Source organism: Diadema antillarum, unplaced genomic scaffold (assembly GCF_040938485.1).
Source record: "Diadema antillarum isolate AM-2024a unplaced genomic scaffold, OU_Dant_1.0 seq00000822_RagTag, whole genome shotgun sequence".
NCBI lineage: Eukaryota > Metazoa > Echinodermata > Echinoidea > Diadematoida > Diadematidae > Diadema > Diadema antillarum.
The window spans coordinates 847,501-861,748 of NW_027271699.1; the positions used below are offsets into that span (position 1 = coordinate 847,501).

A 14,248-nucleotide genomic window follows, 5' to 3' on the forward strand; every position below is an offset into this window, starting at 1 on the left:
GGCGGGCACGGCGGGCATAGTTGTGGTAGAGTGGCAAGCAACTGGGCAACTAGCAGCCAGTGACATCAGACCACTAACAGGACAGGTTTGTACCATGTGGTGAGGTGGGGTGACATGTTCTCCAGGTTTTAAATGATGTCAAACAAGATTGCTCGTCTTTTAAATATACTATGTATTTAGAAGCTGCAGCACAGAGGAAGTGTGGGTATAATGTTTGAATTAACAAAATTTTTCATGAAAGTGCATGTGGATGTTAAGAGTTCATTTAGTATAGAATAAATCAGCACTTTACCTTATGAGAATGATTGATTTTACTCAATATCAGATTTGTATATGCCAATTTTGTTAATCATGATTCATATCTTAATGACTTTTGTGTCAAAAAAATTGAATGGATCAATGATGTTGTTGATGCATAGTTCCAACTGTGTGATCTCATCGAAGTCAGTAATGAAAAAGGGACAAATGCGAAAGCTATCTACAATTCTCCGGAACAAACTTGCCAGCCTTGGAAACCATGGGTCCTGACATCACCCAAGTATTTCATGCTGTGCTTTCCTGCTCTTTTAAACCAAATTTGTGTTTTACTGACTAGAAAGTTTAATTGCTGCGGAGAATGTACTCTGTATTTCTCAGACACATTATTGTGCAATGTTATGCATGGAACTCAATTTGACAGATTGAATTCCTGGACGGGGCCTCCACCGCCCCACTGGTCCTCACCATCCTGGCCGATGACCTCCCAGAGCTAGATGAGACGAGCACCATCACGCTGACCAGAGTCGTGAATCCGGGCACCGCGCGGACCGACCGTGGCGCCGTCATCAGCCCTACGGGCAACGTCGCGGAGCTGACCGTACTGGCCAATGACTCGCCCCACGGCGTGTTTGCCTGGAACACGGAGTCGCTCTACACTGCGGTGGATGAACCAGAGGGATCTCAGGGGACTAGGGCGGTGGTTCTGTACCTCATCAGAGAGCAGGGCTTCACTGGGATGGTTAATGTCTACTATAGGTAAGTTAGCCATACAAACTTTATTACTATGCAGTTGTTGTACAGTCTGGTATTTGTATAATGTGTTTGTGTGTTTGTGTGTGTGTGTGTCTGCGTCTGTGTCTGTGTGGTAATAAAGGAGCTGTACTACTTTGCCTACAGCTGTGTTTTGTGCCATTTATGCAACTCATTCACTTTAATTCAATCTCTAGCAAAATGAGCAAATCTTGTATGACATGTGCAAATTACCCACAAAGTACCAGGCAACTGGCATTGTAGGGAGCAGGTACATTCTCAGAGCTGTCATTCCCCAAGATCTTCATGAAGATCACTTTGCAGTGTAGCAGATATCAATATTTTCTCAGGATGCTCATGCCTGTGTATATGAATTTTTAGCTCACCTGAGCCAAAGGCTCAAGTGAGCTATTGCGATCGCCCTTCGTCCGGCGTCCGTCGTGCGTCGTGCGTCGTGCGTCGTCCGTCGTCCGTCGTCCGTCGTCCGTCGTCCGTCGTCCGTCGTCCGTCGTCCGTCGTGCGTCGTGCGTCGTGCGTAAACTTTTTACATTTTCATCTTCTTCTTGAAAACCCCAAGACCGATTTTCATCAAACTTGGCAGGTAGCATCCCTAGGGGGTTAGGAACTCAATTTGTTAAAATGGGCACCATGCCCCACCCAGGGGCCCCCCAGGGGGGCCCAAACCCCCCAAAATTAAGGAATCTGTAAAAATCTTCTTCTCTAGAACCAGAAGTGATAGAGCTAAGTTAATACTATGAGTTAGTACATTGATGACTGTAGTTTCAAGTTTGTTCATGGCAGAATCAGGGGTGCCCCCCTTGGGACCCAGGGGAGGGGGGTGGGGAAGGGTTCTAATGGGGCCTAAATTGTACATTTTCATCGTCTTCTTGAGAACCCCATGACCCATTTTCACCAAACTTGGCAGGTAGCATCCCTAGGGGGTTAGGAAATCAATTTGTGAAAATGGGCACCATGCCCCACCCAGGGGGCCCCCAGGGGGCCCAAACCCCCCAAAATTAAGGAATATCCGCAAAAATCTTCTTCTCTAGAACCAGAAGTGATAGAGCTAAGTTAATACTATGAGTTAGTACATTGATGACTGTAGTTTCAAGTTTGTTCATGGCAGAATCAGGGGTGCCCCCCTTGGGACCCAGGGGAGGGAGGGGGTGAGGAGGGGTCCTAATGGGGCCTAAATTGTACATTTTTATCTTCTTCTTGAGAACCCCATGACCTATTTTCACCAAACTTGGCAGGTAGCATCCCTAGGGGGTTAGGATCTCAATTTGTTAAAATGGGCACCATGCCCCACCCAGGGGGCCCCCAGGGGTCCCAAATCCCCCAAATGAAGGAATCTTTATAAATCTTCTCTAGAATCAGTAGTTATATATAGAGCTGAGATAATACTATGAGTGAGTACATTAATGACTGTAGTTTCAAGTTTGTTCATAGGAGATCCAGGGGTGCCCCTCTTGGGTAGGGGGGGGGGGTGGTGGTTGGAAGGGTCCAAATGGGGGCCTGAATTGTACATTTTCATCTTCTTCCTGAAAACCTCATGATGGATTTTTGTCAAACTTGGCAGGTAGCATCCCTAGGGGGTCAGGATCTCAATTTATCAAAATGGGCACCATGCCCCACCCAGAGGGCCCCAGGGGGCCCCCCATCCCCCCAAATTAAGGAATCTTAAAAAAATTGGGCCCTTATTGTACATTTTCATCTTCTACTTGAGAATGCCTGGTCAAATTTTGGTAGAGCTGTGAATAATTTAGATTAGTGACTGCGTGAAAGGTGAACTTGCGATACTCAGGTGAGCGCTAGACCCGCGGGTCTCTTGTTATATATGTGACTGTGCACCTCAAAACGAACATAAAGTCGCACACACTGATTTTGCATAAGGACTGAAAATAAGTGAAATTGGTTAACCTAGCCGAACTTGACTTTTTCACATTTTCTGAAAGAGCGGGTCTTCTTTTACACTATGCTAAAATTTGGTATCATATAACGGGCAGGAAAGTGTGTTTTTTTAGCAGTTTATCTCGAACATTTTTGGTAGAATAGTGTGATTAGGTGTGTCTTTAGAATCCCTTTTTCATTTCTGAAAAACCTTGTCCACACTCTTCACTTTCAACTCTAATAACGTTTGAAAGGGTAGTGCTACTGCTTTGAAAGTTGGCATAATTATGGACAGAATGTGTTAATGAGGCATGCTTAATTTCAGTTTAATCTGATAATCCCTTCATTGTTGTTACTCTGGTGGTTTACTTCCTATTTTTTGCCCCATTCATCGCACAGCCAGCACGGTTCGGTAAAGATTAAGCGCTTGAATAGACATTGTACTTCAGAGCCTCTTTTCTCAGTTCACACTTTTCCTGAGTTTGTGCTTTCTTTCCAATATTAAGATAGGTTATACATCATTTTAAAGCTTAAAGTCTGCTCTTTCAGAATATGGTCTTAACTAAAAATTCATGTCTGGCGACTTTTTGTTTGTTTTGAGGTGCAGGGTCACATATAGATTCTTATTTGGGACATATATACAATCAGAGAATATATGTATTGTCAGAGTGCTAAAAGCCTACGTGCCTGGTTGCCTGTTGCAGCTAAAACTTACCGCCAAACAAGTAATCAGTTGGTGCTTGCCTGTTTAAAGTTTGGGACCTTGCCTGAATGCCCATTTGAGAATTATCAGTAGGGTTCAAGATCTAAGCAACTTGGCTGTCTTGTCTGATGGCCATCATCTCAAATGTTACAGATACAAACTGTAGTTGTGGGAGGGGAATGGGGGGGGGGGGATGTAAATTCTATAGCCTTGTATGGTGTAGACTATAATATGTGATATACACCTTTTGACACTGTGATCTCTGTCTATTTTCTTTCACAGTACATCTGAAGCCACAGGGCTACCTGATGTGCAGCGGGCAGAGAGCAACAGTGACTTTGGTTCTAGGCAGAGTTTTGTCACCTTTGGCGATGGGGTCAACACAGCCTCGGTCACTGTCAATGTCCTACCTGTAAGTATCTCTTCATATCCTCGAAAGAGAGTATAAAAGCCTCACTGACTAAGAAATTGATTTTGCCTGTGGAGGTGCATGTAATACATGTGCATCTCCTTCATGGCTCTGTTTGAACCTCTCCAGTTTCAGTGTGTGAATGTTGGCAGCCCTGGAAGCTTAGACTATAATTTACTTTCACATAGCTCCCTGGTGTGAGTTAGGAGCCAGAATTTTTTTGATTTCTTGCATCATATTCTCTCTGCCACTCATAAGACTGACATTTACATGAGTTTCTTCTAATAGCTGCTTTCTCCCAGCCTACCCAGTGACTTTGTTTTTATGTGTTCATCTACAATGTATGTGTTTTCAATGGTTCATAAAACATTGATGTCAGTCACATGACAAAACAATGATATCACCACCTCACAGCTCTCTCATTAGTATGTACTTAGGAATGTTGTAAAATCATACTTTTTGTCAGTAATTCCTCACTTATATCCCCCTCCCCCTGTACAAAATCATTTTTTTTATATTAAATTTCTGCAACCCATGCATGATATTATCATGTATATAATTTTCATGTGCACACATAGAATTGTGACTGACATCACTGTTCTGACCAAACATGAGATAGTATACATTGTAATATTCTGTCACTTTCCACTCTTTTGTCCAGGTTTGATGAAATTTTATTGTATCACTGTTCTGTTTGTTTGATGTACTCTTTTTGACCTCTAACATCCAACTAATTCAACCTGTGGAATGGAGTTTATTTCCGCTTGAAATGAGGTGTACATGTACTGCCTACGACTGTGTGTAGAATACCTAAATGTAGTATTCATAATTTTCTTTTTAAATTTTCCCTTGAAAGGATACTGATGCAGAAGGGCCGGAGACCTTCTTCGTCAACCTGACGAGCGTGGAACTGGTGTCCGGCCAGCCGGTCAGCGGGGCGGAGCCCAGCATCAGGAATGGACAAAATGTAGCCGAGATCACCATCAGACAGAACGACAATGCCAATGGCATCCTGCAGCTCAATGTCACAAAGGTATCCCCAAAATTTTCATTTTCCTTTAAAAAAAACAAAATCACCAAAGTAAATCAAATGAGAGTTCGGCATTCATTTTCAGTTGCCTGTCCAATAAGTTGTATATTTTCTTTGTTTAAAAAAACAAACAACAACAACAAGGCAAACCAAACTCAAGAATGCAGCAATCTTTTCAAGATGCAGTTCATGTACCGTGCATGTTCACACCAATATCATTGAATACACTTTTACATTGAATGGATGCCGTAGGATACCAGTGTTCTTATGGCAGTTTGCTCAATGCATTTCTCTTGCACAGAATGATGAATTGACAGCAGATTTGTAAGTCAGTTCAACTGATTGTCTGTTATGCAATGCAGTTTTTTAAATTGCATCACCATAGCTTTCTTATGAAGGTTGTACTTTTTGGGTGGTGGATATTTGTAGTTGTGGATATTCTTCACAAGATAATCTCTTAGTGTGTGATACTCTTGTAGTTACGTGTAGGTGTTCGTGATTGATTTACAGCTTTTACATTGCTTCCTATATCAGTATACAGTCAAACCTGCCTTAGCGGCCACCTGTCTATAGCGGCCACCTGTCTATAGCGGCCACTGAAAAATCCCCCCGAGAGAAAAGCCATGTTAAAGACCCTGTGTATAGCGGCCACCTGTCTAACGCGGCCAGCGGCCACAAATTTTGTTTCCCGCGGTAGATTTTAACCTGTCTATAGCGGCCAAAAACCCAATAGAGCCGTAGCCGAGCTGATAATTCAGGGTGTTTTTCTGCTTTTTAGCCGTGCCAGTCATTTCTGGGCAACATTCAGTGATCGCCACCGTTGCATTCATCACTTATTCGGTCACAATAATGCACTAATTCATGACTGTGCACATGCTACATCTAGTGTACTGTGCAACAATTTCATAAACACCGGCATTGTTCTATGCATGATACACACGTGTGCATACGTACACACATAAATGTACATGTATATACAACGATGATACATGTACATGTAGGCAATGCACACAAAGTTGGATTACCTGTCTATAGCGGCCACCTGTCTATAACGGCCACTTTTTCCGTATCCCTTGGGTGACCGCTATAGACAGGTTTGACTGTAATTATAAATCACGACATGTGTGCAACATACTGTAATTTCTCACAAATGTTGGTTCTGGTAACTTCCACACAAGATGAATAGTATGACCTAAGATAGTAATGAATATAATTTCTGAATATGATATCACTTGTGAATTGAAAATGCTAACTGAGGCTTGTTTCCATAGCAACCACATACACAAAATAACCCCACATGTGCTGTTTTCATTGCAGAATGCTGACGGGGATGTGGAGGTGTACGAGGGATCAGGAACCAGTGGGATCTTGAACCTCCCTGTGGTGAGAACGGCTGGAGCCATCGGCACCGTTGGGGTCAGCTGGCTGGCCACAACGGTCAGTGCCTCGACGGCCGACTTTAACCCACAGTCTGGGAATGTCACACTGGTTGATGGACAGGTAACTTCCAGCCATCCTTTGTGTTCTGACTACAAGATTTATCAGCTCTATATGCATTTCAACCTTTGTCTTTCTTATATTTTAAATTGAGCATATTGTTTAAATTATCATTTGAGATGAGATTTCATTTGAATATGCATACAGTTCTAGTTGATATAATGTAGTGACTGTTAAAGTGTGATTTTCTAAAGAAAAAAAAAAAGGTAGAATGGTTTATAATTCATTTCATTGTCTTTGTTTTATTTCAGCGAGCTGCCACTATTTCAATCAACATTGTGGACGACACAATATATGAAGATGATGAGGTATGTGTGTGTGTGGGGTGGGGGGAGGGGTGGTGTAAATTCATAATCAATCTATCCGTATTGGCAAAAAAAAAGGATCAAAGCTAATTGGGATCTATAGTACTGTAGTTCTAAACCCCAAAGTCAGAGGATCCAAATTGTGAATTACTTTGTTACCAAAGGAGAAGAAAAACAAGATTTATAGTTACAAGTATCATAGAATTTTATATCTTTAAGAACCAGGGCTCTGACACTTGCACACTTTACTCTCTAAGCCATGAAATTTTCATCAGTGCTTCAGAAATGTTGAAATGATGATCCAATAAAGAAAAGAAAGCAAATATCTAGAATATTTTCATTGATCTCTTCTGTTTCCTTTTTGTGCAAGTAACATACGTGTACATATTCTAGAATGAAGAATAGTATTCACCTCTGGAATTCAAATTCATTACACAGCTACAATTGTAAATGAAACAGGGCATCACTGTTCATCACAAAATTTGTTTCGTTTTCCCCAGCGCTTCACGGTGTCTCTCCACAGCCCAGGCGGGGGCTCTGTTTTAGGAAGTGAGACATCCATCATAGTGAAGATTTTGAAGAATGACTCTCCCAAGGGACTCTTTGGCTTTGCCTTCACTCAGGTAATGGGCAAAAACTCCACTGTCACATGATGATGTATTTTCCTGGAAAACTCATGACATCAAGTAAAGGTTTTGTGCTGCTTGATTAAATGGAAAAGTGTTCCTCAAACTCTGACACTTTCGTCAATTAGAAAAAAAAAAGTGAAAAACATCACTGCTACACTCTACTGACAAAAAATTGGAAAATATTAAAACCGAAAACTGTACATATTCAGTCTGTCACTCAGAGTCAATTACGTGCTGTTGAATTATTTCTGGATATGATCAATGTGAGTTGAGCTAATTGTACTGTAGATGTAGCGTTAGTTCCTGTTTCTTGGGTGATAGTATGGTGTAAAATACTTTAATCATGTTGTGGTGGTAAGGATATTGTATACAAAGAAGTGACTATGCTGCCATTTATTGTGATTGATCAACACCGTCATCATCTTAATATCATTACATTGTTTTTGTGTATCCACTGAATGTAAAGTTAAATCCTTTGAGTGAAAACAAGTCATCTTGGTATCTGATCACACTCTTACCCTGTGTCGCCTATTTCAAACGTCAAAATATCACAAACTGTCTTTAGGAGAGTGTGTCGGAGTCTGGCGGTCCAGTCACATTTACCGTGGAGAGGACCCAGGGCACCCAAGGCCGTGTCGAGGCCCGCTGGGAGGTGGAGGCCGCAGGACGGGACGATCTCACTCCATCATCCGGGACACTCGTTTTTCAACAGGTGCAGTGTGGACGCAGCCTCTCAAATCAGTGACTAAGCATTTCAGATTCAGATTCAATAACATTTCTTTCCCGCAAATATAGATAAATATATAAGTATCAGGAACATGGGATCAATTTGAAAATTATTATTGGTCATCATGGCAGCAGTCCAAATTAAAAGACATCAAACTGATTTTATCATCATGTGAACATTATAGTAAGACCACAACTACTTTGAGCAGTGAACTTGAGAAGAAATATTAATTGCCCAGTGTGTTTCACAGCCAGTTGAGGTCTACCAAAATTTCCCATGCTGGAGCCTTGCAGTGTGAACACTACCTCCTGATGCACTGTACCAGGTTTAGGGTTAAGCATAGGTGTACTGGCAAATAAAACTTATTGCCAATATATAAATTATGCATCTCATGGTAAGAAAGATGACAAAATGTAAAGAAAAACAAGACAAAATATAACATAATTCAACACAGATCAATTTGATAGACATGGACATGAGATACAGTGGATGGTTTGTAGAAAATACATGTACATTATTATGATAGCTGTACCCAAAGTCTGATATGATATTGCAATATTAAAGCTGGGTGTTTTCTTATCATAATTCAAATCATGTAGAATTGCAACTCTACATGTTGGACTATATTTTTGTCAGTGCTACGTAATTTTTGCAATTTGCAATTTTGTGTGTGTGTGTCATCCAAGTGATGCTGTGATTTGCAACATGTCCAGGAGTGTATGTAATATGATAGAGCAAAAGAAGTGGTGACAGACGTAAGTGCAACAATAATCGTCTCTTCTTGCAGGGTGATTCGAGGGAGTCCATCATCATCGAGGCCGTTCAAGATGGCATCTTGGAAGGCGAGGAGCGGTTTGTTCTCTCCATCACGTCGGTCACCGTGGATGCAGAAATTTCACCGGTCTACGGTGAGGGAGGACACCTCTGCTTGCCGCTATCTCCCTCTCTCTCTCTCCTTTTTCTCTCCCTCTCGCTTTTTGCCCATGTCAATTTGTATCTTCTATCAATTCATCCAGCCATCTATAAATCTATTTGCCCATCTCTCTGTTTTGTCCATCTATCTACTGATCGGTCCTTCAGTCTGCTTGCCAATATGTTCATCTCCACTCTATATGTAGAGCTTTCTTTTGTCTGCTCTTGACTAAGTAATGCATAGCTGGATCAATGTCCCTGCATCTCCAATCACAACTCTGTGTATTATCCTACTTATTAATATCTCACGTTCCCATGATCTCTTCTGTTCTCTCATTATTCTCTTCCTTGAGTTCTTCCTTCAGTTTCCTTTTTCATATACAAACCATAAGAATAAAATGGAGAACAAAAAACCTTCTACAGCAAGTTTGATATGATTATACAATTATACATGCTCTTACTGTTCATTTACCTTACATAACTGGTGCTCATTCATATAAAGTCAGCTTTGTTAAATGTGTTGTTAGTGGTTCTGTTTTGGGATATATACAGTGTATATCTCTTTCTCTCTTCATGTTGCCATGGAAACTATCTGTAGGCACAGCCACAGTTGTCATCCTAGCCAACCCCGACTCCGCCGGCTCGGTCAGCATCCTCCCAAGCTCTCGAAACCTTCTCATCGGTGAACCAAGCGGAAACTACAATGGACAAGCTGAGATACAGTAAGAAATCTAACACTCTCAACTTTCTGTGTTTCCAATCTTTTTATCTTTATTTTGTTCAAGATGGTCACCATCAAATATTGTTGTACAGCTTTGAAATCCAATAACTGTATGTGACCATGCAAAGGAAAGTGCAGAGCATTCATCTCCATCCTCATTTAGTGAACTTGGTATTCATGATCATACATGTATGCTATGTGCTTTAAGGAACACTAGAAGATTTCAATGATTTTGCAACTTACAAAGTGCAGAATGGTAATGGTGGAAAAGAATACATGTATATCTTCTTCTAGGGGTAATCTGTCTCCTTCAATCCAGGAGATTCTTGCAGGTGTCAGCCATTTTGTTGTGTTTGACCACTTCACCAGGATTTCACCCTAAAGTGGATTGGTTTTGTTTATGTGCATATGGTATAGCTCTCCTAAACAAAGGACCGACAGCTTTAAGTCTCCGAAGGAAGACTTGGCTACAAGAATAAAGTGTTTTGCTTAAGGGCATTACTACCGGACTGGGGTTCAAACCTGGTATGTGCATAGAAACCCGCAATCTTATCCATGTGGTCTTACTCAGCCATGACAGCACCCTTACCATGAATGAAAGAGAACAGTAATTAAGTCATCAAATCCCACATATTCAGTTTGACCTGCTGACCTCCAGTCCTTTTGACTCTGTGAGGTGAAGTCACTTTTGTGTATTAATCCCTTCCTTCTCTTCCTCGCCACTACCAGCTTGACTCGGGGTGCGGGCATCTTTGGTGAGGTGACGGTCAACTGGCAGATAACACCCTCGGGAGACAATGCCTTCCAGCAGACATCAGGACAGGTGGTGTTCGGGGACCGCCAGCAAAATGCTACCATTACACTCCAGGTAGGGAATTGTCAGAACTACACCCTGGTTATTGTCTCCATGGAATTACTGGACGATGCAAGACAAGTGGGTCTTTTACCGATAGTCTGTCCATGGATGAATCAAGGGGCAAATGTCTTAAAGACAACACAAATGAACCTATGAGGAGTGTGTTATGCTTAGGCTTGGTAAAATTCTGCATGAAAATAATGCTAGATACTTCTCTGATTTCATCACATCAAGGCAGTATATGTCATGCATGCATATGACAATCACCATGTGTATCTTCCTCAATAATAACAGTTCTTAAAAATCTCTAGAGATTTTCTTCCTCTGGATTGATTTCATCATTCCTGTCTTACCCCTGCTCCTTTATAGACCCTGGATGATGCCATCCCGGAGCTGAAGACATCCTACTCCTTGGTCCTTGCCTCCATCACGGGTGGGGCCTCCATAGACTCGGCAGGAGGCGGTAACCAGGCGACCATCACCGTGGTGGCCAGTGACAATCCCTTTGGCATATTTGAGTTTGACCTGCCCTCACAGGTCACCGTCAGTGAAGATGATAATCTGGTAGGTGTTGCATTTCCTTATTCTTACGAGTCACATGTCCCTTTTAAAGACAAAATAGAATCTCTTTGCTTTCATAAAATGGTGCACAAATTCGACCTGACAGCTACATTGTATAAAGGCCATTTGCCCCAAGGTGATTCTTTGAACGTGCAATGACCTTAGCAAAGCTTGGGGTCAAGGCATGCTCATGACCATTACCAGTTAACAGTTTAACAGGTTAACAGTTTCCATTCTGAACCGAACAGTGTAGCATTCAACATTTCTCGATATACAATAAAATTCTCCACATACAGGGGGTAGGAAGACCAAGAAACAAAAATGATGTCAAATTTCAGCAATATTCATCAACACCAATGTTGCGCAGTTAAAATGTACACTGAATAACGTTCTCCATTCGGTATGAGAGATGCCAACTGTAACTTTTGTAGTGTTTTGTACCGGGGTGTTTTGGGTGGTTTCTTGCCAAAAATACAGCTGTACATGTACTGCAGGTTTCATGAAAAATAATGTTTATCCCAAATTGTATTACTACACATGCATATTGCAAGAGAATTAAAGATAATGTTTTTCCACCAAAAAATGTGTCTTTCAGCCCTCAGAATGCAATGCAATGCTGTCTACAAGGTTGGCATCCCTGTAGTACACCAGGCATTAACTGTCATAGGAAAAATGAACAAAATGTGTATGTTGGATGCTCATGTGCTCTCAATGCTTTCTGTAGAAAACAGTGCAAGTGCAATGTTGTAGACATGAGAAGCCACCATGTCTATTTCCTGTCATGAATGCGGAGCATTTTGTGTTTCATGTTGATCTGCTGTAGGTGAGAGTTCCAGTCGTGCGAAATGCGGGCATCTTTGGCACTGTGCAGGTCTCCTACACATCCACCCAATACGTAGCTGAGGAGGGTGTAGACTATGCTGTTTCCGCCGGAGGTAATATATGAACTGGTGCCATATACATTAATATGATGAAAACTACTCCTTTATATTGGTATATTGTATACATATTTGAAATGTAGTTTTGTCAGCATACCTTGCTATTATAAGAGAATGATCGATAATGAACTCACAATCCAGACAAGAGCAATGTTCAGCAGTTCTTATAAACTGCTAAGTGAGGTTTGATTTTTACAAATTCAAGTTGATAAAGTACATGCAATGAGGTTTCCATTTAGAATTTTACAATTGTGTCTTCCTGAAACAAATTATTTGTAAGTCATTCAAAGTGATTGATATGAAACAGCCCGTTAGATATCAGATATACAATGTACCATTTACACCACTCCATACTCAGTTTGATGTACACGTAAATTAATGAGAGGATTAATTCCAGAAATGACTGCATCACAGCAAAGTTTAACACATAGAAGTGTAATTGGGAATGACCTTTTGTCTTTTCTTGCAGAAAAACAAAATTATTCCATTTGCACCACAGTGTTGATGTATAATTGGAAATAGCATTTATGAGAAATGATGTATTTTTGTTGTGTATGGAGAACTGTGCGATAACATTTTATTTTTGTGTACTTTTTGTTTCTCAGATCTGACATTTTCAGAAGGTGTGGACAGCCTGGATATATCAGTGGCCATCTTGCCCGATTCCATCCCCGAAGGTCCAGAAGCCTTCTGGCTCAACATCACCAGTGTCCAGCTGCTCACACCGAGGTATGTCCAGTGTTTAACTCCTAAATCTTGACCCACCATTCTCTCTCTCTCTCTCTCTACCTACTTACCTACCTACAGTGTACCTACCATTCTCTGCCAATAAGGCTTTGCTCAGAAAGAGACGAAATTCACAAAACAGGATTCTTCATTGAATCAGGAATTGGAATTGAAATATATTTGTGAGGCAATGCGGTGACAGGCACCACAATAGAATGGAGCAATATTCTGTCACTGCTCGAAATTGCAGTAATCAAGACTAATTAAATTCATTTGAATATCTCTTGATTTATATATCTTCTGCTTTCTTGATTCATTTGTTTAGTAATTTTTCACCTATTTACTTCTGTGAACATTTGTTTGTTTATTTTTGTCATTCATTAATTCCTTCAATTCTCTAATAAGTAATTAATTACTTTATTTATTCACATATCTGTCTGTTTATTCATTCTTATCACAGTGATACTGACTACACCTCCTATAATGGGCTTCAGCCGGATATGCCGCCCTCTGTTGGCAGCTTGTCAGTCAAGACTATTGTCATTGAGGCCAATGATAATGCAGAAGGGATCATTGAGTTTGACAAGACTCTGTATGAGGGTGAGTTTAGGTATTCTTAGAGTATTCCTGTTGATGTATAGGGTCTTGCAGTTGGAATCTTTTCACAGTCCACCTTATTCAAGCCATTGAGAATACTTAGAAAACATCCATAGTAATGCAGAGTATTGTAGATTAATATTCCTTATAAGTTTTGATGTATTTCTGCCCTCATGTAGGTCCAGATATGAAGTGACATAAAGGGCTAGAAAGTAATGTAATACAGAGAAATGAGAAGTGCTGTGAGTGCAATTGTATCATGATCTCTAACAATGCTCCCACTTTATATGGCATGCTGTTTCCAGTGCAAGAAGATGTTGGAGTGGCCAGCATCCCATTGGTACGCAGTGCGGGTAACTTTGGTCTGGTCACAGTGTCCTATGAAGTGGAGAGCCTGGACGCCACGCCGGGTGGGGTCGACTTCCTCCTCTCTGATGGTCAGGTGACCTTCGCCGATGGTCAATCACAGGCCAACATTCTCGTCACCATCATCGACGACTCAGTCAAGGAGTTCTCCGAGTACTTCCGCATTCTTCTTACGTCGACCGAAGGGGGCGCCCTGCTCGGCGGCAACCGGACGGCGTCGGTGGTGATTCTGAAGAGCGACGGGCCAGACGGCTTGATCGGCTTCTCCCCTTCCAACCTGGAGAGGGTCATTGCCAATCCCCCCGACCCTCGGGACTTGACTTTTACCATAGAGCTGACGGGAGGTCTTGATCAGTATCTCACAGGGGCTGAG

The 14,248-nt window shown here is 41.5% G+C and overlaps 1 protein-coding gene across 1 annotated transcript in view; it reads left to right on the forward strand.

The window, feature by feature from the left end:
• LOC139739949 (adhesion G-protein coupled receptor V1-like) overlaps positions 1-14,248 on the forward strand; it is a 94,820-nt gene that overhangs the window by 55,853 nt on the left and 24,719 nt on the right. Inside the window, exons 52-67 of the mRNA XM_071650548.1 lie at positions 1-85; positions 680-1,014; positions 3,884-4,013; positions 4,867-5,043; positions 6,358-6,540; positions 6,789-6,845; positions 7,343-7,465; positions 8,037-8,183; positions 8,986-9,106; positions 9,709-9,832; positions 10,561-10,699; positions 11,057-11,251; positions 12,072-12,183; positions 12,792-12,915; positions 13,373-13,512; positions 13,815-14,248. The exon at positions 1-85 is cut by the window's left edge and continues 273 nt beyond it. Of these exons, the coding sequence (XP_071506649.1) occupies positions 1-85; positions 680-1,014; positions 3,884-4,013; positions 4,867-5,043; positions 6,358-6,540; positions 6,789-6,845; positions 7,343-7,465; positions 8,037-8,183; positions 8,986-9,106; positions 9,709-9,832; positions 10,561-10,699; positions 11,057-11,251; positions 12,072-12,183; positions 12,792-12,915; positions 13,373-13,512; positions 13,815-14,248 (2,626 nt within the window). The remainder of the gene's footprint in view (positions 86-679; positions 1,015-3,883; positions 4,014-4,866; positions 5,044-6,357; positions 6,541-6,788; positions 6,846-7,342; positions 7,466-8,036; positions 8,184-8,985; positions 9,107-9,708; positions 9,833-10,560; positions 10,700-11,056; positions 11,252-12,071; positions 12,184-12,791; positions 12,916-13,372; positions 13,513-13,814) is intronic.